General features: G+C 40.3%; 1 protein-coding gene across 3 annotated transcripts in view; it reads left to right on the top strand.

The window, feature by feature from the left end:
* The first annotated feature begins 247 nt into the window (after positions 1–247).
* The window catches only part of GRIA4 (glutamate ionotropic receptor AMPA type subunit 4), a 381,681-nt gene continuing 358,063 nt past the window's right edge, over positions 248–23,865 (top strand). Inside the window, exons 1-2 of one of the 3 annotated variants that reach the window (XM_006262481.4) lie at positions 248–719; positions 1,744–1,902. In XM_006262481.4, coding sequence (XP_006262543.1) covers positions 632–719; positions 1,744–1,902 — 247 coding nt within the window. In that variant the 5' untranslated portion in view covers positions 248–631. The remainder of the gene's footprint in view (positions 720–1,743; positions 1,903–23,865) is intronic. The other 2 variants (XM_006262480.4, XM_006262482.3) reach the window with 2 other exon arrangements.

Below are 23,865 nucleotides of genomic sequence, written 5' to 3'. Positions count from 1 at the left end.
TGTGTAAGAGGGCGAGGGAGAGGAGGCGCTGCCCCCTCCGCCCGTGCTGCTCTCTCCAGTGTGTGCTCCCGCACTCGCTGTCTCTCGGGCTCCAGAGGCGTGCACTCAGCGGTGTGGACTGGAGAGACCCGGCGGAGGCAGTGCGTGTGTGTGCGCGCGCGCGCGTGTGTGTGTGTGTGTGTGCGCGTGCCTGCGCGCGTGTGCGCCTCTGCCTGTGTCGCTGCGGGGCGGGGGAGCGGGGAGATAGCGCATGTCTCATCTCTCGGTGCAGCCACTAGACGCTCCCACCACCGCCAAACTCTCCACCATCTTTTGCATGTGCAACATTTGCAGCCGGACAGAAACCTCTCCCAGGGCTATGGAGACTGCGGGAAAAGCCCGGCGCGGCAGGATGGATTGCTAAAACACCGCTCGCACCTCCACTGAGAAAAAAGGAAAGAAAAGAGGGAGGGAAAAAAGAAGAAAGGAGAGAGCATCTCTCTTCTATCCCTCCCCTCTTCGGTTTGGGGTTTTTTTTTTCTATTATTATTCTTAATTTTGTTTGTAGCCACCTCGTCCTGAATGCCTCTCTGAGCAGCACCTAGCGGGAGAGAGAGAGAGAGAGAGAGACAGGGAGGCAAAAGAGAAGAAGATGAGGATTATTTGCAGACAGCTTGTCTTGTTGTTTTCTGGCTTTTGGGGACTAGCAATGGGAGCTTTTCCTAGCAGTGTGCAAATAGGTAAGAGCTGCATTGAGCTGTGTGTGCATGTGGCAGGTGCGACCAACCTTGGCCAAGTGAGTTAGGAGCGAGGGGCTGAATGAAGCGGGCTGCACGGCCACCCGGGTCCGTCCCGCATGTGTGTGTGTGAGTGTGTGTGTCTCTACTGGGAGGGGGGTCTGCAGGGCTGCCTGGCATCACGCTGGTCTTCAGAACGGGGGTTGCGGTACAAGTTGGGACAATGCCCCCTGTACCGCATCCCTGTGCCCCCTCCTCTCTCCTGGAGGTGGTGATGGCAGTGGAGGGGGGAGATGTTTAAAATCCAGTCTCTTGGGCACCGGTCACTGCAGTAGTTGCTCTGCCCCGGGGCTGCAGGAGGGGATGCTGCTGCCTTCCTTCTTGCCTTCTTTCCTAGTTGGAAAGTTTGGGATTCCCTGGGTTCCCCACCCCCCCCCCTTGGCCATCTCCCCCCTCCTGCCATTCCCTGGGGATCTGCCTTATTGCTTTCCCCCTGCTTTGGGATGGGACGCAGTTATTTGAATGCCTTCCAGCTCCGCTCAGCTCCATCACTGCATCATTTCTCGTGCACTTGTAAAGATGCTGCTAATCAGGCTGAGCTGCTGGCTGCCCGCACATGGGCTGCAGGGAAGCAGGCAAAGTTCAGGAGGCGGCTGCTGCTAGCTGGAAGGCAGAGCGGGGGGGGGGGGGGTGTTCCTGGACCCCAAGCAGCACCAGTGGGCCACCTCGCCTGGGGGGAGCTGCTCAGGACCTGATGTCTTCTTCAGGACCAAGGAGAGGGGGCTTCAGCGGTTCCAAAGGTCACTGTAATCAGAAGGCATCTAGGTATCCATAAGGGGAAGTGAGGAGCATGACTGCTTCTGGGGGCTTGACTTCTATTACCAGCTGTGTTTGTGGGTACCATCAGTCCTGCAGCCCTTGAGGACCACTCACCCAGCAGCTTGGGGCCAGGGAGTTGGTTGGCTGGGCACAGGGTAGCAATCGGCTTGGCAATAACCCTGTCTCCTTCCTCTTGCTGCTCTTCTAGGGGGTCTCTTCATCCGAAACACAGATCAGGAATATACCGCGTTTCGCTTGGCAATTTTTCTCCATAACACCAGCCCCAATGCGTCTGAAGCACCCTTCAATTTGGTTCCTCACGTTGACAACATTGAAACTGCCAACAGCTTTGCTGTCACAAATGCCTGTAAGTAAGACATGCCATTGATCTCCCCGAGTTAGGAGTGCATGGCAGCCAAGTTGAGACAGGGGTCCATAATGACCTGGCACTACAAGGAAAAAAATAATACTCCTCCATGCAGCAGAGGACCACTCCCCATAACACTCCCCACAATGACCACTGTGCCCTGGGTGAAAGAGCTGAATGGGCAGCTCCCTCAGTTTGTAACCTTAGCAAAATCCCCTTGCCTGCCTTGTGCTGACTAACCCAATGTGACATTTCCTTTACTGTTCTCACTGTAGTTTCTTGCTTTCTGGTTTCTATGGAGATTAATTTTGTGGTTGTAAAGGGGGGAAAAAAGAAAGACATCAGGCAGTGACCCCCACAGTCTCTCTCATTTGGTTTTGGGCACCGCTGTGTCACCTGTATCTGAAAATATACCATAATAGCTGCGATCATCAGAGTTCTGTCTAATGGCAAGGAAGGAGATGGAAGCAGGGGTGGGCAGGATAATATATTTGAGTCGGTTGACGCTGCAGTTGATCTGGTGATGTCACTTGAGGCTGCCCTGCTCTTATATTCTGGGTTGTAAATGTCTCTTACTATCTCACAGTGCATACATTCTGTGGATATGTCTCTATGCATCCATACATTGGTGCCAAATCAAGTTAGGATCCGATCTACTTGATTTCACAAACCACCCCAACTGGAACTCCAACAGTCCACCTCCAATTTGCACACAAACAGAAATACACTTATTGAGAAAAGGATAGCTTTACCAAATGGGAGGGTGACTGACTGAACTTCCAAATTCACATCACCCCAGCATCCTTCAGCACAGTGTAGAATGCATGCTTAAAGCTGCTAACATCTGAGAAAGGAAAATCATTATTTATATTTCTGTTCACTTCTCTCAGGTTTCAGCAAAGGTATTTATTTTGTAGTGTAGGGCAATGTGATCGAGTACGACAGAGCTAAATGTTGCAATTAAATCACTGCCACTTTCATATTCTTCTTTCAAGGTTCAAATTCTGTAGCTTTTTCTCAATGACCTTTAAGTTTTATAATCCTTTCTTCATTTAAGAATGAATTGCCTTGAAACTGGGAACATAGAATAGCAATGCACATAGAGTTTAAAATAGAAAGAGACTGGACAAGGTTTTTCTGTTCAGTATGCCTTAAAAATATATACTGTATTTCTCTAGTTTTCTGCATCCTCATGTCCCTCTATTCCTCTCTTTGACACTTGTAGTATATTTTTATTTTATGTATGGTGTGTTTAGCTTCTTAAAACCTATTGGATGATTGTCAAATGTATTTACATAATTCTTTGATACTTCAGGTTTCTGATGACCTTGTCATCTTATTTAGCAGGAAAACCTTCCATGTTGCCAAAATAATACCAGTGCATTATATGCGGGAAAGATTTATGTCTCATGAGTGTGAATTTTATACTAAGTAATGTATTATATATGTTTAGTACTAAAATCAATACCAAATTAACTAAAGAGAAGGCATTTTAACAGATGCTTTTTAAAATAGGAGGACATAGATCTACATAGGTGGATTTCAAAGAAATACTACAGCCTACGTGATTTTTGGCAGATACTTTTTATATATTTCATGCATTTTAAAAGCTTATTGATGGAGTTAGAAGCTCTGTACATTAAATTAAATAATTATAGGTAAAACAGTTGTCCGACAATCTGTTTTTTAAATCCAGTCCTTCTAAATTATTTTAGAATCTGTCATTAAACTTTGGGCCAAGATCTTGCTTTGCACCAAGTATGGTGATTATAACAATAGTGCATTTGCAAACAGTTTTGATTTGTGTACCTTTAAAACTATTATCTAAACCCAAACTATTATCTAAGCCCAAAACATATATGAAGTTACAGTTTTTCAGGTACAAGAAAGCCTATGTATGCCAAAACTTCCTCTCATTTAAACGATTATCAGTTGATTCTTTTTCTTTCCTTCCAAACCCCGTTCCATTGGTTAAATTGAGTTCGTAGTATTTCAACTGATGAAAATATGTTTCCTTATAGTGCCTGTCATTTATGCAAGTAATGATTTGTATCTTGCTCCAAAATTTAAATAAAATATATATATACTGTGACCAGTCCTGCAGTTCTGAACAATTTAGTGATTCATAGGTGACAAATGTAGACAGTATATAGAACTGAAGAAAAAAGTGTGTGTATAATTCTGTATATATCTGTATGCAGTTAGGTACCCACAAACCTGCAGATGTTACTCAAGCAAATCTCCCACTTTAATATGCATTTTTTATCTAAACATTATTGGTTGTTTAAATATTATATGTTTATGCCATATTTTACAGATCTGTGTGCCAATAAGCATATATCTATTCCTTGCATATATCTGTGTTCCTTGAATATATCTATTCTAAAATATTTAAATATAGGAGAAAAGTTCTAATGAAACATAAGCAAACTGACCGACAAATGAAGGAATACATCACATGTCCCTTAAGTTAAATATGAGCAGAACCCTGCAAAAATCAATTGTCTGTTAGCTGGAGGACACTGCTTCCATGTGACTGAATTTGCTGGCTTCCAAAGCACAGATGTGTGAGATTTGTTAACCTAATTAAAGATAGAAGGTCTGTATTAAGTAATATCATGGCAATATTTCCTACATATGAAATAATGAGTCTCTACCAAACCAGTGTTGAAATAGTGGCTTTGGATTTTATCGCTGTATAGAATTTACTTAGAGAACACGTGCCCCCAAATGATATAGTACAATAGCCTTAGAGCCACTGGACTGAAATGAATATTCATATGAGGTCAAGCGTAAAGATCTAAGACGTGACCAGTTAGCTTTATTCCCATTTCCATTTCACTGCAGAGGTTATTTTATAAAGCTGCAATGTCTGGCCCATTCCATGTATTAGGGACAATAATCAAGATGTTTAAAAGGTACAAGGCATTTTTTTAGTGGATGATGGATATCATGGAAAAAAATACACACACACACACACACACACACACACACACACGTATTATTTTTTTTAAGAGACTAAAACAGTATATTGGTTGCTTTTTGTGTGTGTTTGTCAAGGAATACTTTTCACATTTCAATCATTTTATGGGTTTAATTGTATGTTCACAGTGATTATATCTGTTTCTTTTGCCTTTTAATAGGTCCAGATCCTTGCATTTCCCCCCTTTTAGATCATATATTCCTAAGAAACAGGTCATTTTAGGAGCTGGATTTTGTATTGTAGTTCAGTAAAATTCACCTGATTGTTATCAGCTTTGGTTCAGCCCCTATTTTTTACTTTTATTTAAATTCTGTTCATTTCTTTTGAGCTCCATACATTATTCAGAGAATCTCTCTTACTGACAGAGCTGAAATTATTGTGAAACATGAACAGCACAAGGGTTTTACTTGTCAGAACATAATACACTAAAGTCGTAACAGCCAACTAATGTCAGATATTAGTTGGCACATTACATGTAGAATTTTTTGCTTGTGATTAAAGATCCAACTTCAAGCTGATTTCAGATGTAAGACCTGTGCATTGGATTACAAGTAATTGTTCCTTTGGATGAGGTGACTTTTTTCATTTGTGTCCAGTGCTCTATATTGTATTAATGCACTTGAACAGTATTGTCAGTATACACTAACTGTATTTTAAAGGTATATGCATTCTTTTGAGAAATGTTGAAGTTAGACAGTTGTTAAAAAGAGCAATTTGTCCTTCAGCTCCTTTGTTGGGAATTTGATATTCTTCAGTTACAAATCAAAACACTCAGTGAATAACTAATCTGATAGAGGACTTTTGTTAAATTAGGGAAGGGTGATACTGAATGTTTATAGTTAAAAAAAAATTCAAAGTAAAATCTTTCCTTAGAGCTTCAGTTTTTTCCCACATACACTCTTAGATTAATGCGCTACTACTAAATCCAATATTTGTCAAATCATCCCCGTTTCCCCTCCTCCCCCAGCTACCCATCCAATTCAACTGTTAACCCAGATTTTAGTCTCAAGTAGACAATATTTAACAAAAAGATAAGTTTCTTATTAAATATCACAAGGGCAAGCACACGTGACCAAATAACCCTATAGGAAATTCCACATTTAACTAAATTTCCTGTTTCTCCAGGATGTAGTGTCTTTAATATATTTTTTTACAAGTTCTTATTTTTTTGGAGTGTAGAATTCTTGAATGATGCAGGATTAGTGATCCTAGAAAACTGGAGAGGTCTTGATTCTGTCTCTTGTATACGAACAGAAGTTCAGCTCTGATTTCACTGAGTGAAGGACCAGGTCCATACATAACAGGAAGACATAGTGCATATATTCCCTGGTTCATCCTGGTCTGTCAGTGTATTTAGCTCTGACCTTGCTGTTCTTGAGGTAGGATGTAGTGTTCTTGCCTTTTCCAGTATCAGTTTTTCTGCTAAGACTCCCAAAGCGACTACCAGTTAAACTCAACTGTGTTAGTGTTTTTAAGTTATGGGTATGTGTCATTTTATGCTGGCTTTCAAGGAGTCCTATGATGGTATCAGCCTATTAATGAGATTTTCATTAAGTTTGCGTATACTTCAGTTTAAATAAGTTTCTATTTCAGCAATAGAAATATTACCTTGATTTAATAATGTGCTTTGTTTAGAAAAAAAACCCAAAGCAAAACATGGTAACATTCTTTATTTTGGAATCAAAATTGCCTGGGACTAAAAGGTAAATTATTTTTCCATAAAGAGAAGTGCAAATTCAAGGGTAACGTTTGGGTGTGCTGAGATTCCTTTGTGAAGTGTACAGTTGAGGCAAGCTGAAACTCCAGTGGCAAATGTTATGTCAAATGTATAACCTGAATCCCTCCCTCCCGCCCCTGATTTTTTCTGTTTTGCTTTTCAGAGGGATTTGGTTTATTCCAACATTGAAAACATTTTGTGTTATAAATAATCTTTACTGTGCATTCAGCTCTAGCTACTGAAACTGATGTCTTCTTAGTTAATACTTAATGTGGAACTAACACATTGTTGCCATTGACTCTAAGAGGAGTTGCAACATTAGAGTAGTTCACACCAAGTCCAACAGATTTCTTAGTTGAACAAACGTTTTCATGCTTTCTGTCAAATAGCTGTACAGTAGACAACAAACCAATCCTCAATAGCTCCAGATTTTAAAATAAGAATTTGGATTTTATTTTCAAGGATATTGTAAAGAAAATAAAGATCCATTGTGCACTGAAACATAGTCAAATTTCCTCCGTGAAGATTCAAAAAGAAACTCTTTGTTGGAATAAAATAAGGCATTCATTCTACCCTTCATTCTCTTACTAGATTAACAAAAACTATAATCCCATAAACATTATTATAGGATACAAAACTCATTTCATCTTCTTTTTGGAAGATTAGTAACAAAGGTTCATTTTCTGCATTTCTTCTGCAGATGCCAGTGTAGTGCAGTACCTGTTCCTCACAATGAAGCAGTTTAACAAGTAAATTAAATTGATTAACTTCAGCAGTGGTACTGCAATCTCAGTGTGTATACTAGTCAAAAGAGCTCATGTGTTTCACTTTTAGGATTTGATTGTTTTGAGATCTGCTTATTCCTGATAGGGGAAGATTCTGCTTCCCTATTTTTTTAACTGTTCTGGATCATGCTGTGAGTTGTACAGCTGGGAAGAGGTGAACTGGTATGAATTTTTAAAATTTACTACTGATTGGTAATATGGAAGCCACAAAAAGCACTTCAGGAGAATATGTACAATGAGCTTTAGCTCGTTTAACTGTAGCTTATTTAGCAAAATGATGCATTGCCTTTCTAATAAGTATAAGGCTTTTTATCAGCTCTTACATCAATGGATGAAGCAGAGTAGACCTGCTGTGTGGAAGGTTCGGAATGTACTCTTTAACAGTCGCTTACATTTCTCTTCTTTTTTAGAATAGCATCATCATTTGCATTCACCTACTCTTTGCATCATTTGGATGCACTAGGCCAAATATTCCTTTCCTTTAGGTCCTGTTCCTGCGTGATATTTTGAGGGGAGAGTAATTATTGATTTCAAAAGGCAGATCATCAGGTCTTTGCAGCAATACAAGCATGGAGAAGTCAATGAAATTACACTTATGCTACAAAGTGGAAATTTTGGTCTATACTGTAGCTTCTCATATTTGTGTGTTGTTCGACTAGTGCTGCCCAATACTGTGTTCTTTGTTAGCAGTTACCTGCATTCATGTGTGACAATGCAGGGTCTTATTTTTATCTTACTAGTTTAAATCAAGGACAATTCTGTTGCACTGCTGATTTACTCCAGGATAATTTATATCAGAATTTAATCCCTGTGGTACAGCATGTAGTTGATTTCAATTATTTCTTATCAGAAGTTCATCAATTCCATCTTTGTTTGCAAAAAAAAAAAGTTTGGTTATTTACATATTACATTTGTAAAATTAAAATCTCTCTCCAGTGTCCTTTAAAATGGGTAATCACTGGTATGAATGAATAATCAATAATTATATTACAAGATGGATTTTTCTTAACAGCTTAGTAGCAATGGCTTCCATGTTCAGGCACATAAATAAATTGCCAGATTTCAAAGAGAAAGCTCGTCTTCCATTTCACATCTAAATAAAGTGACTGCATTTTCCAAAGTGCTCAATATTTAGCAGTGCCTGTAGTTCTCAGTGGGAGCTACTAGCTGCTGAGTACTTTGGAAAATCTGGCCCTGCATGTTTGACTTAGTGTAGGTCAACTGCAGCAACTCCTATTGTCACTTCCCTGCAAGAGCTTTGTTTCTTTCATACTTATTGTGACTACTCCAGGTGAAGTAGATCAGTCGATGACTTGTTCACAAAGCTCTGAAGATGTTTTTTTTTAATGAGAGGAAGGGCATCAAATGAGTGTTATCTTTATTTTAGTTATATGGCATAAAGATGTGAGCATTGTTTCCCATCTAATGCTGATTGTGTACAGAGCATTAGGTTGACCTCGGACAGGGAATATAATACTACATATTTGTAAAATACTGTTTCTTGATCAGCTATACTCAAATTAAATAATTCCACTGCAAATACTGGTCTTCATTCTGCAATCCTTACCCAGGCAAAATTCCCTTTGATTTGAACAGGAGTTTTACCTGTATAAGGTTTGCAGAATTGAACACATTAAAAATTTAAACAGTAGTACAGATTCGATTTTATGCAAGGTGACTAGGTTCTCATTATTTTTCACGATGGCCAGATATCTAAGCTAATAAGATGTTTTACTCCCTTGATTTCAAAATATACCTTTAAAAATCTGGCCATCAGTGTTTATTTGTCTGTGTTTTAAAAATGTGTCATTTAGAACATTGTTTTCCTATGCTCCAGAGCCTATTTCAGTCTGGTATTTATATGCAACCGTTGCTCCTGAAAAATGCAGTCTGGTGCAGTACCTTTCTGTATTCTAAAGTCATGGACAACACGAGCGTGACTGCAGATATTTTCTATAAATACAAACAGAGCACAACAGAAACAAAAAGCACTTAAAAAAGAAACCCACATACTCCCATTTGTTAGATTCCTTGGTGAAAAAAAGATTCTAACACATTTTGAAGACTGACATTAAAATATACCGGCTTTTAGGTATTCATAGCAGTTCTTCAGTCTCTTAGTTTCAGAGCCTCTCTGGAATAGGTTCTATACTGTGTGCAGTGTACTCCAATTGATATCAGTTTGTGTTTCTACAGTAACCTTTTATACTGTAGAACTTGAACTTAAATCCTTATTTGAAATTGCCATATTGTTTTTTAATTCAGGGTTAATCAATGAATAGCAGTGCAGTAGGTGATTTAGTGAGGTGGGAGCTTGTTTTAATTCTTGGTAACCTTGGACAAGGCATTTAATCTAGTCTGTACTTTAATTTCTAAACCCTTTTAACTGAAAAAGATAAGAAATGCCTTGATATTTTGGGACAAGAGGCAAAGTACATGTTGTTAATAAAGAAGATTCATTATTTTCACAACCTGTATGTGTGTTTTGGCAAATTTCTTCTGTAACTTTGTTATGGTTCAGCTATACTGCTCATAATCTACAGTGCCAATATTTTTCACTCTCCTAGTGTGTGGTAGGAGTCTGAGCTGTATTGGAATCTGGTGAAGAAAACAATGTTTTGAGCAAGCAAAATGTTTGAGTTAAAAGACATATTTGGGTAAAAACTAATCTATAAAAAGTCATATCATGCAAAAAGGAATTTCAAAATATATATTCATATACACAGTTCTTAGAGTCCTCACTTTAGCAGCTGATGGGGGTTAGGAGCCATACTTAACAGCACCTCCACTGCTCCCTGAGTCCTCATGAACAGATCAGTGTTGAGCCTCTCAGGGCCTTGTTACACCTAATGCTGTGAGCTGCACAAATGTTGATCAGTGTTAGTGCTAGCTCAAGTTTGGAGTAGTCATATGTTCAGGCCAGCAGGGGTCTGGGGGACTGAAAGGTAAGAATCACCCCACTTCCATTCCAGACTTCCCCCCTGCCTACCTTGCGCCCACAATCCCCACCTACTTGTAGGTGCCCAGCTGTCTGTCCCAGGGGCACTGCCAGTGTGCTGCTCTTCTTGGGCCCATGCCCACCCTGACAGCAGCAGCAGCAGCAGCTCTCCTTAGTGTAACATGAACTGGGTAGATCATATCAGAGATAATCCTACTCTGGAGTGGTGTAACTGTGAGCCGCACAATGAGTGCTTAAAACCAGTTTCAAATATTAATGTGCAGACAGACAGTCCAGGTGTTAAGATCTCCAGGAGCTGCCCAAAATTACCATGTAACAAGGCCCTCATTAAAGAGTTCTCTAGGTCCTTCTGGACAGGCATCAGTAGGGGGACTTTACTATTAGTGAGCTTCTGTCTTGGTTCTCCATACCTATTCAAACTGCTTTCAAAGTTTAAGGGTAGAATTTTTAAAAATCCCCTCACTAAAGAATGTAAATCCCCTTGAAAGCAAAAGGACTGACTTGGGAACTTTTCCATAATTCTCTCCTTTCTCAAATACCTAAGCAGAAAACAAGACTAGAAAAGCAGCTATCCATTTCATGTCATTTGTGCACCGGTTCAGTTCTGCTTATGTCAGCTCTATTTTCAAGAGATCTAGGGGCTGATCCCAGTGTCTTCAATAGTCTTAATTCTGAGAAAAGTAGAAAGGTAATAGTCACCGTTTTCCCCGAGCTGCATTAATACGTTAATAATTATGGTGTGGAGCTGTTAGGAAAAGGTGTCTGGTGAACACAGGTCAAGTGGGAACCCTGTCTGGCTTCCCAGACATTGGCTGATGGCTTTGTGCTTTTATCATCGATATATACAATACACAGGGTATCCCCCTATACCCATGTTGGGTGAGTATGTCTCCACTCCTCAATTCTAAACTTCATAGATGACGCTAAAGGTCAGAAGGGATAATTTTAGTGTGACTGCTGTATAACACAGGCCAGAAAAACCTAACCCCATGATTATTGAACCTATGACTTTTGTTTGAGTAAGAACACACCTTTCAAAAAGAGATCCTGCTAAATATCATGACTTTGATTGATGGGTGTAAGGATGTCACTTTGACATGTTCCCCTCTTTTCCTTCCCCTTTGGGCTACACATAGTGGAGAAGCACAAGAAGCAATAAAGTAAAATGACATTCTGGCTAGTATTTTGTTATAGACCTGACATTTATGTGAATCAACACAATCTTAACCCCGCCATCATGATCCCATATATTCTTAGACCCTTAAAGACCTATTGGCCCCCTTCTTCTTGGGCAAGATAGCAGCTGGTACACAAGCATAGTAATGTGTGAAATTTAATGTACAAGAATATTTGCAGAAAAAAAACCATAAATGGCTACCAGACCTGCTTGCACAGTCATCTTCAACAATCCATATTAACCAGGAGATTTGTAAACAGAAAATAAGATTTTTTTTTTCTGATCAAGCAGCAGAAACAGTAATATGTCACTTTAACAATTAATTTTATGGAATAAATAGCAAATCACTAGCACCAAATACTTCCACCATCCAGTCTGCAAATAATCCATGACCTAATTGCTGCTGCATAAATTATTTATTAACTTCTGATTTTAAAATCTCTAAAAATCATGAGCTGTTTGTAGATAATTCATGAATAGAGAATGAAACTAAGTTCATGAAATAATACATTTATAATGAATAATTCATGCAGTTCTACTAGGATCTTAGCGTGGCCATCTGGACTCCAAAAGCACAGGTTGTGCTTTTCTCCAGTTCTTGAAAAAGTGTCATCCACTCAGAAGTAGTGGGTCATTTAGGCTAATGAGACTAACCCCCAACTATGTAGTGTGCCTCCCATATGTTGTTGATGTTCTGTCTGTTACTTTAGAGTAGTGATTCTCAACTAGGGTAGTAGGACGCCCTGAGGTTCTGTGAGATCCTCTGAAGGGTGTTGCAGAAAGTATGAGGTGATAAGGTGGGGGGTCTAAAGAGATAAGCAGATAAGGGTAGACTTAGGCTCTACCTACTTGGCTGTTTCCCCACCTCCACTGTTTGGCCTCGTTGCAAGGAAGTAATCACTGCAATAAATAAATTTTGTTTTTGAAGTGGGGTGCTGCTTAGGTCATGAACAGTATGCAGAGAAGCCTTGAGTCTAAAAAAGGTTGATAAACACTGTTTCCGAGGGACTGCTTTCAGGGCTGAAATATCTCCAGAGGCTGTCAAAAGCACTAAAGGATTTATGCACATACACCCCAAGCAACAAGAAGGCAAAAAGTATGGAATACAAGTTTAGGACTATATTGGTTTTATATGCAAATCTCTTTGCTCCTTAATTATTAGACTCAGTAGTACCTAGAGGAGTTTCTGACTTAGAAGAATGGTTTATAAACCATAACAAGTGTCTACATATAGATAGAGGATGATTTGGGGGTTGGAGTTTCTAAACCTGGAGAACTGGTTGGGGTTGAAAGGGAGAAGGAGTATTCTCAGTCCAGGGAACCTGGATAAAAGAGAATTCAGAGCTTTTAAAGGAGTATGAAGAGGAAGGTGCTTCTGACCTGGTGGATATGAAAATTTGCAGGAAGCTGAAGGGATGAAGTTGTAGAGATGGTGAGTGCAGAGGGGAATGAAGTGTATAAATGGTGTGGGGGTGGGGTGGGGTGGGGTGGGGTGGGGTGGGGTGGGGAGGGGGGCGGGTGGAAAGAGAGAGAGAGAGGGAGACAGAGAGAGCGCTCATGTAGGCCCAGGAGATGGTAAGGTAAAACAGAGGTTCCTAATCAATGGGTCGCAACCAGGGGCTGGGTCACGAAGAGTTGGCTGCAAGGTCATGGCACGAGCCCCCCTCTTGGACCCCCATCTGTCTGCTCAGGTGAGCAGCTTCCAGGGCATGTGCGGTTAAAGCTGGGGGGTGAGGCAGCGCTGGGAGGCAGGCAGTCAGCTTCGTGCACCCCATCCTGCTCCCATGTGGTCAACAGGAAAAAAAAGGTTGGGAACCACTGAGGTAAAGGGTTAGATTGCTGCAGGAAAGCTTGGGCTTCAGAAAACACAGTGAAGAAGGAAGCAGGGTGATAAACGTTTTAAATTATTATTCTATCCTGCTCTTACTTGTAAATCATCCCAGATTTTAATTTAAAATGGGGACCAGGTGCCAGGAGGGAATGACAGGTCAGTTTGACTTCCCAGTTCTTACCAACCTTTCTCTTAATTGTCTGTTTTTCATTTTGAAAAAGTTATCATCTCATTAGAGAATATGTGTGTGTGTGTGTGTGTATTGTGAATGCATGTGGATTCTTAGAGTGAAAAAGATTGCAACTTGCATCCCACTTGTACCTAGTGTACCTGGCTACCACCACAGCTAGTGACACCATAATCAGTACTAAGGAGGTGCTGTGTATGTGGCAAAATGTCAAGCTGTTAGTAATGGTCAAGGAAAGCATTTCCACACCCAGCCCATATTTGTTGCAGTACACAATCCTGTAAACAAAAGGGTTTCTGTATGATGTATGATATTAACTTTTGATAGTAGCATAAGAGTGATGTAGCCACACTGGTCCAGAAATTAGGCAAGAGGTTTCTTAGGTTGGTATCTTTCATTGGACTAATTACATAGTTGGGATAGAGTTAGACAAGATTTCAAGTGTAAGACATTCTTCATCAGGTCTAGTTTTTAATACACAGCTCCTATATAACAGCACACATTCGTAATGACTTTGTGAGATGATATGTCACTGTAGCAACAAGCTATGGCAAAGTAGCTCATCACTGTGGTGACGTAGCATCAGTGGGCATGAACCATGAGATGGATGCTACTGCGCAGTATGGTCAGAAATGACCCATACGCTGTCAGGACTGTGTAGTAATGGGGGTTACTGCACAGTCGCTTAGTATTTGCTAAAGCACTTGCTAAACTGTGCAGTCGGGTGCACGTGTAGATATGCCCACTGAGTACCAATACCCAGCACTGTCACTATTTTAGGAATGGATGAGACAGAAAGGTTTGATGTCCCTGTTATACATAGGAAGGAGCTTGCACCTTTATAAAACCTCAGAGAAAAATTGTCTTTTTAAGCTTTTTGCCCTTGCCCTTGCCCTTCAGGGTCTCAGCTTGTCATGCAGTGTCTCAGCCTCCCCCTCTGCCACATCCCTCCATTCAGCCTGCCATTGACTTCCTTGATCAGCATTTTAATATTTTTAGAGTGGATGACGGTTGTACCACAAAAGACAATTTATACAAATGAATTGGATCACTCTCTCCCATTCTTCTTTGGGATTCTGACAGATGTGGAAGGAGTCCTGCATTTTCATTTCCTGTTGCAAGCCCCGAATGCTCGTCATTCTTTCAGTTACTGTTTATGATGGGAATCTTCTGCACTTTTAGTACTGCTGGCAAGCACTAGAGCGTCACACCTTAATCATATTTCCTTTGCCAGCCTTTCATATACTGTGCTGAATGGGAAGCTTGAAGAAAGTCCTTTGAGCAATTACAATAATAGGATAAGCATGATTATTATAATACCTTACACTTAAACAGAGCCCATGAGATTAAAATGAGGTCAGACACAGCATTGTGTGTTTGGAAGGTGTGGCTGTTGTCTGTATTCCGTAGCCAACAGCATCACCTTGAGGAACTCCTTTCAATGAATACAGTTTCTGGCTCCTTCTTGGCTTTGCTACCATCATGCAGGGCCAGATTATCAACCTCTTACATACATTGGTGAGTAATCAAAGTCACACTAATCAACTCATTAAAGCCAACGGATGTATCTTCAATGTTAATGTTGCTACCAGTGTGAGCCGAAAGCTTACAGACTAGGTTTTAAACAGGGGGAAACTTTATAAACAAACGCTTGCCGGGAGTGGCTGAGGAATAGTGCATCCTGGCCTGGGGGAGTTGGAGTACAAGACCATTTAAAATCCCTGGGAACCCTATTTTCTATGTTGAAAGCATAACAGAATAAGGTCTGTCGTCATTCTCAAAAGAGGCACATTTTTAAGGGATATATTCTTTTCTTGATTGCGCACAAACTCTCACTAGCATTAGCAAGAGATACATGTGTGCACTAAGAGCTGTAGCCCATAGGAATAGCTATTAAACTGTTGTTCTATTAAGCTATGTATTAAGATGATGCACTGTTTTCCTGCCCAGTACTTTCTGAGCAAGTATTGTCTGAGGACTGTTAGAAGTTATTGATGTAGTAAGCGAGTGGTTTGTATCTACTTTAATAAAATCTACTGGGTCCTTTTCCTGCCAAAAAAGTGTGCTCCACGATTAATTAAAATTACAAAGTTTAACTTGCATCCACTTTTTTATGGTAAACCACAAATGTTTTCTCCTAAGATTGCATCTGTTATTGCTGCAAGTAAACTCAGATGATGAGTGCCTTAAAAAATGTGTGCAGTCATAATAAGCTGAGGCAATACTTTCCTCTATAAGAAAAGATAGCAAAGTGATATAAGGTCATAGTGGCTTATTTTACATATAAAGTTGCCTTTTTTGTTCTGCTTATTGGAAGTGTATACAGTGTTATTTTCATGCATTTCCCTAATGATATGGGTTATATCCAGCATCGATTTTTGCTGCTCAGCCTGCCCCACTATATAGTGGGAGTGGGTACCACCAGCAGACTCATTTGCAGGACTTCTTGCACCTGGAGGGATAAAGTCCCTCATTGCCCTCATTGGTGTGCCAGCAATCAGAACAGTAAATTAATTTTGTCCCATTGATCTGGGCAGGGCTAGATGCAGTTGTAACCCATGTGAGGATGGTGTCACAACACCTTCAGTCTCACTCTGCTCATAATGGGTACATACAGGCATTAATTTTCATACCTTCTAGCCCAGGCCTGCTCCATTTTTCCTTCTCCATGGCAGACCTTGCCATCCAGGAGTGCCAGAGAAACACCACACTTCCAATAAGTCAATGAGCATGGTGTCACAACACCTTCAGTCTCACTCTGCTCATACAGGCATTACATTTAGATCAACCTAACCAAAGTTAATCTGAATAGGTGCATTAATTTAGATTGAGATAAGGTTAACCTGATCTAAGAAAGTGTTAACCCACTCTCAGGAATGCCTGTATATGTTTTCCCCAGGTCTGGGAAAGCCCAGTAGCTCACCCCAACTCTGGTGCTGCGCTAGTTCCACCTACCTGACCCTGACACTCCCTGTGGACCAAACAAACCCTGCCCTTATTTTTTTCGGGGTGGGGGGAATTACTATTTTATGAGGAATGGAGGACAAAACCTTGCAAAACTGCTCATAGTGAATAACAATATTCACTACTGCTGGAGGAAAAAAAAGTTTAGATAGAAAAAGATCAATCCCAGACCCCAAATAACTTACCACTGAATATATCTTGCAATTCCTTGGCTTTAATTTTACTCCAGTGCAAATCTCAAATAGATTTGAGAGTACATTGATATGGTACATGCACTGCTGCGCAGAGATGACCTGAAAGAACATTTGTTGGTAGGGTACTCATGAATGCTAATATATTCTGCTTCTCAGCAGGGCTAATTATCCTGGGTGCAGCACTTTGCTAAGACAGTGCTGTACTGCTTACAGCACCCAAGTTAATTAAGGGATCTCAGCAGAGCACTGCATAGTACAATTTAGATATCCAAAATGAGTGAAGTTACACTGGATTTAATCCAGTCCATGCAAGAACAAAAATCAGCCCTCAAATATTGTCTAAATAATTTCCATTTGGTCATTTCCTCTGTCTCACTGTGTCTGGAAAAAAAAACCCAAAATGAAGAATATTATCACAGAATTATTATTTCCATCATAAATTTTTAAAACTACCTATGTGAATAAATGTAAGTTCAAGTCCTTTAGGGGCTGTCATAAATCTTACAAGCTGTCCGTGAGTGCTAGATTTAGTATTTGGATCTTTGAATTAACTCAGAGAACTGTAAAAACTCATGCAGAGAGACAGTTCCCTGTTGGCTACACAAGTATACAGGAACATGTAGGCAACAACTATTCTGCCCAGAAGTCAACCCTAACTTGCATTTAACTTTTAGACTTTTTCGAAATTCTCAAGAATTCCCCTACTAACAACCAAAAAATGGAAGACCCATTGTGCTCTAAAATTTTCTTCCTCAAAAAAAAAAAATTTAAAGATATAGGCGATGTCGTTAGTCCTAAAATGAAAGATTCAAAAGATTTTTAAAGGCATTTAAATATTTTGGATTCCTCTTCTCTGTGATCTCAAACATGAAGATGTTTTCACACTTGCTCCTTCTGCAGTGCATGCCACACACAACACTATCCTAAATGTTACATGGAAATCTAGGTAGCCTCACAGCATGGTTTGTCCTGTCAGCCCTCAGCACACTTTATTTATTTATTTATTTATTTATTTATTGGGGGGGGGGAGGAGTTAAAACTGGTGCTCAAATAGATATTTTAAAAACATAATTAAAAAAAGAAAACTAAAAGGCCAAGTTTTCAAGCTGTAACCTTTCCTTCACATTTTGGCAGATACATAAGCCAAGAGCAGACATGGTCATAATTACATGTAGAATATTTAGGGAGCAGGGGAGTGGGGTGAATGATGCAAATTCTCATCCCTGCTTCAATGTCTGTGAACTCTTCAGTTTTGCCAAAAAAGGGCAGAGATCCACTATCATTCTCCTCCTGCCCCTCTCTCCCCACACCAGCTCCCAATATGTCTGGGGTGGGATGAAAGCTTTCAGGCCAATAAAGCCAGTTGCTATGGCATCCTTGTCTTCAACAAACAAGCCAAAGACAGGATTGCCAGGGGTTGGCGTAAGGACTGGCCAGTGTGTGAAATGCTCCAGCAATCCTCTAATGCAGGACGGTCCCTTCGGGATCACTTTCAGCTACAGAAAGCCCCAGAAGGCTTTAAGCTGTGCTTGTGGCTAGGCCAGAGATAATCACCAAGCTGAAACCAGCTCCCTGAAAATACCTCTTTTTTCTTGTGCCAAGCTGAAGCTGGACACAGAAGAGAATCTCACCTAGTAAGTTTTCCTTTGGGTTACAGATATAGCTCTCAGAGTGTGCTGATATTTGTCTTGTTTCTCCCTAGTGATTTTCCTCTATACCAGTTTCTTTTCAAAGTCCATAGGGTGATTTCAGAATGAGGGGAGGAGGTCTTAGGCATCACATCTCTTCCATGGATGGCTGGTATCTGGTAGAGGGAAGGTAGTACAAAGGTGTACTACATTTGTGGGAGTTTCTGGAGACTCTGAACCTTTGACAAGAGCAATGCTATAGGGTGCATATAGCTGTTCACTGCACCCAGTCTATGTTGATGCAGCTTACTTCAAGCAGCATAAATGTAGACCAGGAGCACTGCATGCAGCTGTTTGCCACTCCCAGGAGCCACACAGGTAAAGTAGTGTAACTCAGCATGGAAGCGGGGGTGGGCAGCATCGGAGGGATGGAGGGGCTAGCAGGTTCATTGGCAGGGGAGGTAGACAGGGTTAGAAGGGGGCTGTGGAGGGTCCATGGCAACAGGGGTGACTGGTGCCTTCTGAGCCTGGTGAAGCACAATTTGTGCATGGGCCTGGGGGCAAGCCAATGCCGCTGGCCAGCGCGGCAAAAAAACTGCTCTGTCCTGAGCGGTGCTGAGTCAAGGGTCAATCTCAGGGTGGGGCATGTGCCCCCTACCAGTCACCTGTGCATGGCAGGGTTTGTTGGGTCCACAGGGAGTGTCAGGGTCAGGTAGGTGGGACTAGCGCAGCACCAGAGTTGGGGTGAGCTACTGGGCTTTCCCAGACCTGGGGCTGCACTGCAAACATATACAGGCATTCCTGAGAGCGGGTTAACACTTTCTTAGATCAGGTTAACCTTATCTTAATCTAAATTAATGCACCTATTCAGATTAACTTTGGTTAGGTTGATTTAAATGTAATGCCTGCATGTACCCACTATGAGCAGAGTGAAACTGAAGGTGTTGTGACACCATGCTCATTGACTTATTGGAAGTGTGGTGTTTCTCTGGTGCTCCTGGATGGCAAGGTCTGCCAAGGAGATGGAAAAATGGAGCAGGCCTGGGCCAGAAGATATGAAAAGTGTTGGGGAGGGAGTTGAAGATTAAAACCAGCTATTTTCCTCATCATAGTAGATTGCCTGAGGAGGGGTAATTTTTCATAATCAGTGTAATAACTAAACAAGACCAAAGAAAACAAACACATGGTTTGTCTTTGTCTATTAATTACTGGGACACAAAGGTAGCCATTTGACCTCCAAAATACATTTTCTGCACAGGAAAGAACAGTGTTAAATTCAGCATGTTTTTAACTTTTAACTTTATTTAATCAGGGATCTTGGTTTTCTCTGATTTAAAAAAAATCCCCAATTTTTGGTTTAAAAAAAGTAACCCCAAATCCACATTTTCTGTGATTTAAATGAAACGCTGAAACACCACTCTCTCTCTCTCTCTCTCTCTCTATATATATATAGTGAAATTACCTTACTCACTCACTCTCTCTCTCTCTCTCTCTCTCTCTCTCTCTCTCTCTCTCTCTCTCTCTCTATATATATATAGTGGTGTTTCATTTAAATCACAGAAAATGTGGATTTGGGGTTACTTTTTTTACCCGAATACTGGGGATATTTTTAAAATCAGAGAAAACCAGGATCCCTGTTAGTGAATCCAATTAATAAAATGATAAATTTAACATTTAAAAATATATCCAATCCCATAACATATAGACAGAGACAGATATTTAAATTCCATCAGCAGTGCTCCCTTAAACCAAGTCATTGTCCACAGGTTTGTATTAGTTTATTCTCTTCTCTTCAATCCCTGACAGCTTCTTTATGTTTCAGTCAATGTTAAGATTTTGTGTTTCTTCCTCTCTAAATAATAATTCATCCTTTTTTTCCTCTGAACTCTGTGTAATACTAATCTCACTATTTTCTACTCATCTCTGCTTTTAAGTTTTAAATTGATTCCAAATATAGTCTTAAGTGTAAGAGGCAAGGTTTTCTTAAGGTGATATCTTTTATTGGACCATAGTTGGGATAAAGTTAGACAGGCTTTCAAATGCAAAATATTCTTATAGAACTTGAACTTTCCTTAATATTAAAACATGTTTCTTAAACTTTCTGGTTTCGAGGCAGAAGAATAGTTCCACATTTTAATTTTAGTTTATGGTTACGTGAATCATAAAGACGTGCTCACCTCGAGGCAAACTTTAATGCAGAGAACAAAGGAGAAACAAAAAACTATTAAAATAAGACAATGTATGTGATTGTTTAGTGATACACTTAAGGTAAACAGGGGTCAAATCTAATAATAATAGTAATAATGGAAAATGTCAATGTTAAGGGTCGGTAGAGAGATGAATAGGAACTAAAGGCTCAGGTAGGATCTCAGGATTTGTCCCATTATGAAAAAGGCAATTTCTAGATGATGTTTAGAGAAACTGAGAAGCTCCTTTTATCTAAAAATAAATAAAAAGGGGAAACTAGGATGGCAGAACTTTTTAATTTGAGAGAGACACCAGTATGAGTGTTATGCTGGATTAATGCCATTTCACGGGTCATTAAAGACATGAGGAGATGCTGCAGCTTCACCGCCTCACCTGAGATGTAGCACTGCTCCAGTGCAATGCCTGTGCCTCATTATTGCTCTTTGATCCTGCTATCGCTGCTTCTGTCCCTAGCGCAGTTTTCTATTAGAATTTATTTACTTCTGAACTCTGTCAGGGCTGGAGAGTGGCGTTTGGAGTTACTATGAGAATAATAGGCTATGTTCTCATCTTGATAAGGATTGCTGCAAATACTGCATAACTGCATTTGCATACATGAGAGCTGTACCTAACTAAAAAATCCTGGATCCTAGTAAAGGGCCCCAGTCTGCCACCCCTTGCTTGTACTGTGTAGTATCTTACTGTGTGAAGAGTCTCACTGGGTATGTCTACACATGCAGGTAATGCAAAGTAATAAACTCTGGAGCTTATTGCCCTGAAGTTTATTGTTCCTGGGCATGCTGTTTGAATGTTTACCTGAGATTGCAGTATGTTAAACTGGGTCAAAGCAGTTCCAGCTGGCAGGGGCCCCTGGAGGTTGGCCTGCTGGCCTGGGGCTGCTCCCCCTGGCTAAATGCGCTGTGGAGGGGCTGGCTGGGGCACAAGGGTGCTCCAAGACAGGGCTAGCCAGCAGGCAGCCCACACACTGATGCACCCTTATGCCCCAGCTAGCCAGGGCAGTGTCATCTATACGTGTGCTGCTGTGTAGTAAAAAGCTCCACAGCAGGACAATACTTCTAAGTACTGAATTAATTTACTTCAGCCTAATAGGAGCACACTTGTAGATACACAATGTTTATGGTAGAGCTAATTAGTCTACTCTGCAGTAAATGTCTCACTAGATGTAGATGTGTAGATGTAGATGTGTGCACTGATTACTCTAGGTGCTATTCAATGCTAGAGAAACAGACTCTTGCCTCAAAGATCTGTTTGCAAAAGAGGCTGCAAACCCTGAATAAGGATGGCAGTACCTGATCTTAAATAAGGGTTCTACCTTCTAAACACTTATTACTGAGCCTAGTTCTTACTACTCTGAGTAATCTCATTAAAGTCACGGTAGCCAGCACTGTACAGGATGTATCTACACACGCGCTGGACTGTACAGTTGTTATTGCATAGTCATTTAGTACTTGCTTAAGCAGTCCTGTCACCGCATGGTTGTTTCTGTTGTTACTGCACAGTAGTGTTGGCATTACGGTTTGTGCCTGCCGACGCTACATCGCTGTAGTGACAAGCTACATTGCCGTAGCTCATCACTACAGTGATGTAGCATCTCATGTAGACAAGCCCACAGAGTAATAAGAGAAAAGCCCTAAAATACATGATTTCATTGGGATAATATTCAACCTGAGCAGTTGCCTCGTAGGAGACTGCCTGGCTATTGTTTGTGTGAGTGACTTGAAATTAAGATGTCTTTTCCTTGCTCTTAGGGGTTAATATGATGTTGTCATCTCCTAAGAGTGGAGCTGCTAAGTGTTTCTACCAAGATTTCTTGAAATGCTGCCAAGACCTGGAGAGCTTTATATTTTGCCTGTAACACAGAGCGACAGCTTTGCATCACACATTTATTGTGCAGTTGCATAGAGGACTGTAAATAGCAGCTTTTAATTATCAAGTATATTTATAATTCATTAATATGAAGCAGATAAACAGACAGTGCTGGCTGAGGAATACAGAACGGATAAATAGAAAATAGTCAGCTGCATAGATAACAGGGTAGATATTGGTGTAGTAGAGTGAACATGGGAATTTCATTTCCCTTCATTTTGCTTTCATGCGGTTCTTCATATGGACTGTGTAATGTGACCAAGGGAAAAAGGTTAGAACTGAAAGTATCTAAAACCTGCTGCAAGTGTTTAGACTTCTGAAATTAAGATTTAAACCCTTGGTGAATAACACAAAGCAAAAAGGACAGCATAAGAATTAATGTAATTAAGATATGTCAATATTTATTGTAACAGAAGAGTTTCTAAGATTTTGTTACATTCTACAGTAATTCAGAGTTAAAACATCCAAAGTAAAAAATTTGGCACAGGAACTTACAGAGACTTCCTGTCCATCTTTCTCATATAATTCTATTGTGCAATACTGTAAGTACTATTTTAAGATATTCTTAAATTAAAAATTCTTAAAGCAGTACATTGAATCAAACATCCATCTCAGGAGCTGATCCTGGGACTTGCAAGATCTACATCAGGTTGGATCCAATGAAGCAATACACTAGTACTAGCAAGTTGCTTATTTAATGTAATTAGAAATACACATTGTAGTTGTGAATTCTTCTTAATTTAGAAGGAAATATAAAGTAGACCACTTCTGTGAACAGGACTGTGCTTAAAAATATTAATGTAAGATATATGTAGAATTTATTCTGTAAGTTAAAAAATAAATAAAAGAACAAGAATAGAATGAAGTGAAATCTCCTGGCTGGTCATAATGTAATATTCTTTATGCAGATATCTCATATATTGTGTAACTTGCATCCTAGTAGATATTCATTGTTTGGTGGAGAGCTTGAGGGTAGGTGAGAAACCTCTGAATAAAAAAGACATGTCATAACAGAGTTGGAAAGGACCTTGAAAGTCATCTAGGCCAATACCCTGCACAGTTGCAGGATTTGTTTTCTAAAGCAATAGCAGATTAATGCTTATCCCACCTCATATTGAAAACCTACAAGGAAAGAAATTCCACAAGTCTCTGAGGCATCTTGTTCCATGATTTTGCTGGTCTTGTATTTATGAAGTTCCTCAGAAATTTTTGTCTAAATCTGATTTGCTGCAGTTGGCCCAAGAATTGGCCAATAATTTCTCCATCTTTTTCAGGTATCATTCAAACATGTTAAAAGTACTATTATACTATTAGACATGCAAAGAACTAGAACTCTTGGTTCCAAAATGACACCTTTTATTTGACCCACTGGGAAATCACAGAAAAAATGTCCTTTTCTGCAAGCTTTCAGAATCAAAGTCCCTTCATCAGACTCTTGGACAAGTATAGATGGTACAAGATGGT

The sequence above is a fragment of the Alligator mississippiensis genome, chromosome 1 (assembly GCF_030867095.1).
Source record: "Alligator mississippiensis isolate rAllMis1 chromosome 1, rAllMis1, whole genome shotgun sequence".
NCBI lineage: Eukaryota > Metazoa > Chordata > Crocodylia > Alligatoridae > Alligator > Alligator mississippiensis.
Note: the sequence above shows the minus strand (reverse complement) of the source record. Positions and strands in the feature narration are given on the sequence as shown.